The sequence below is a fragment of the Parasteatoda tepidariorum genome, unplaced genomic scaffold (genome assembly GCF_043381705.1).
Source record: "Parasteatoda tepidariorum isolate YZ-2023 unplaced genomic scaffold, CAS_Ptep_4.0 HiC_scaffold_37879, whole genome shotgun sequence".
Classification (NCBI taxonomy): domain Eukaryota; kingdom Metazoa; phylum Arthropoda; class Arachnida; order Araneae; family Theridiidae; genus Parasteatoda; species Parasteatoda tepidariorum.
In genome coordinates, this window is record NW_027261714.1 from 1 (window position 1) to 848 (window position 848).

Genomic DNA, 848 nt, shown 5'->3' on the forward strand with positions numbered 1-848 from the left:
GGAAAATCAAACATATGTGGGTCCTTTTCCTGATTCATCATTCTTTTGCCCTGATACGATGGCTAGTAAAGGCAAGGCCGAGTTTCTGATCTGGCATGAGAAAAATAAAGATAAAGAGTTCGATTTTCAAAAGGAGATGTTGGAGTATTGTAGGTAATTAGTTGTTTTTAATATTTGCCAATTTTTTTTTTATTACTGGATTTTTTATGTTTTTGATGTAATGAAAAAACGTATTTTGTTTTATGTTTAGATCTGATGTGGATATTATGAGGAGAATTTGTTCAATGTTTAGAGAAGAGATGATTAAAATATCTGGTGTAGACCCATTCTGGTAAGTTTCTAATAGTTCATTTTACTATTCTTTACTATAATTTTTAATGGTACTGTAATAATGTCTATATTAATTTTCATTCCATACTATAATTTAGTTCAAACGAGTGATTCTCACTTTTTCTTCCAGTTATATAACTATTGCGTCATGCTGCATGGCTGTCTACAGGAGCAGACATTTACAAGCAAATACAATTGCGATGGTTCCTGTTAATGGATACATAAACAACACCAATTATAGCTCTGATGCAATTAGGTGGTAAGATTTTGTAGCTGCTGAGGAATAACAATTGAACACGCTTTAAATGGAAGTGGGGAAATAAAGATTGGAGGCGTGTCTGTTGATGGATTTTGCAGACAAACCAATACCATATACCAATTTCACGTGAGTTTATTATAATGCATGATTACTTTTATTGCATATCATGATTGTCTTATTAAATATTTATGGTTTTTTAACAGGGTTGTTTTTATCATGGATGTGCAGACTGCTATGAAGGAGATACCATACACCCTCT

General features: G+C 32.2%; 1 protein-coding gene across 1 annotated transcript; it reads left to right on the forward strand.

The window, feature by feature from the left end:
• Window positions 1-4: 4 nt before the first annotated feature.
• LOC122268626 (uncharacterized) lies at window positions 5-835 on the forward strand (the record flags this gene model as incomplete). The annotated part of the gene is given in 4 exon segments (XM_043038620.2): window positions 5-153; window positions 251-331; window positions 461-612; window positions 615-835. Coding segments are annotated over 4 exon segments (498 nt in total), but the record flags the coding sequence as incomplete, so codon positions are not given.
• Window positions 836-848: the final 13 nt, after the last annotated feature.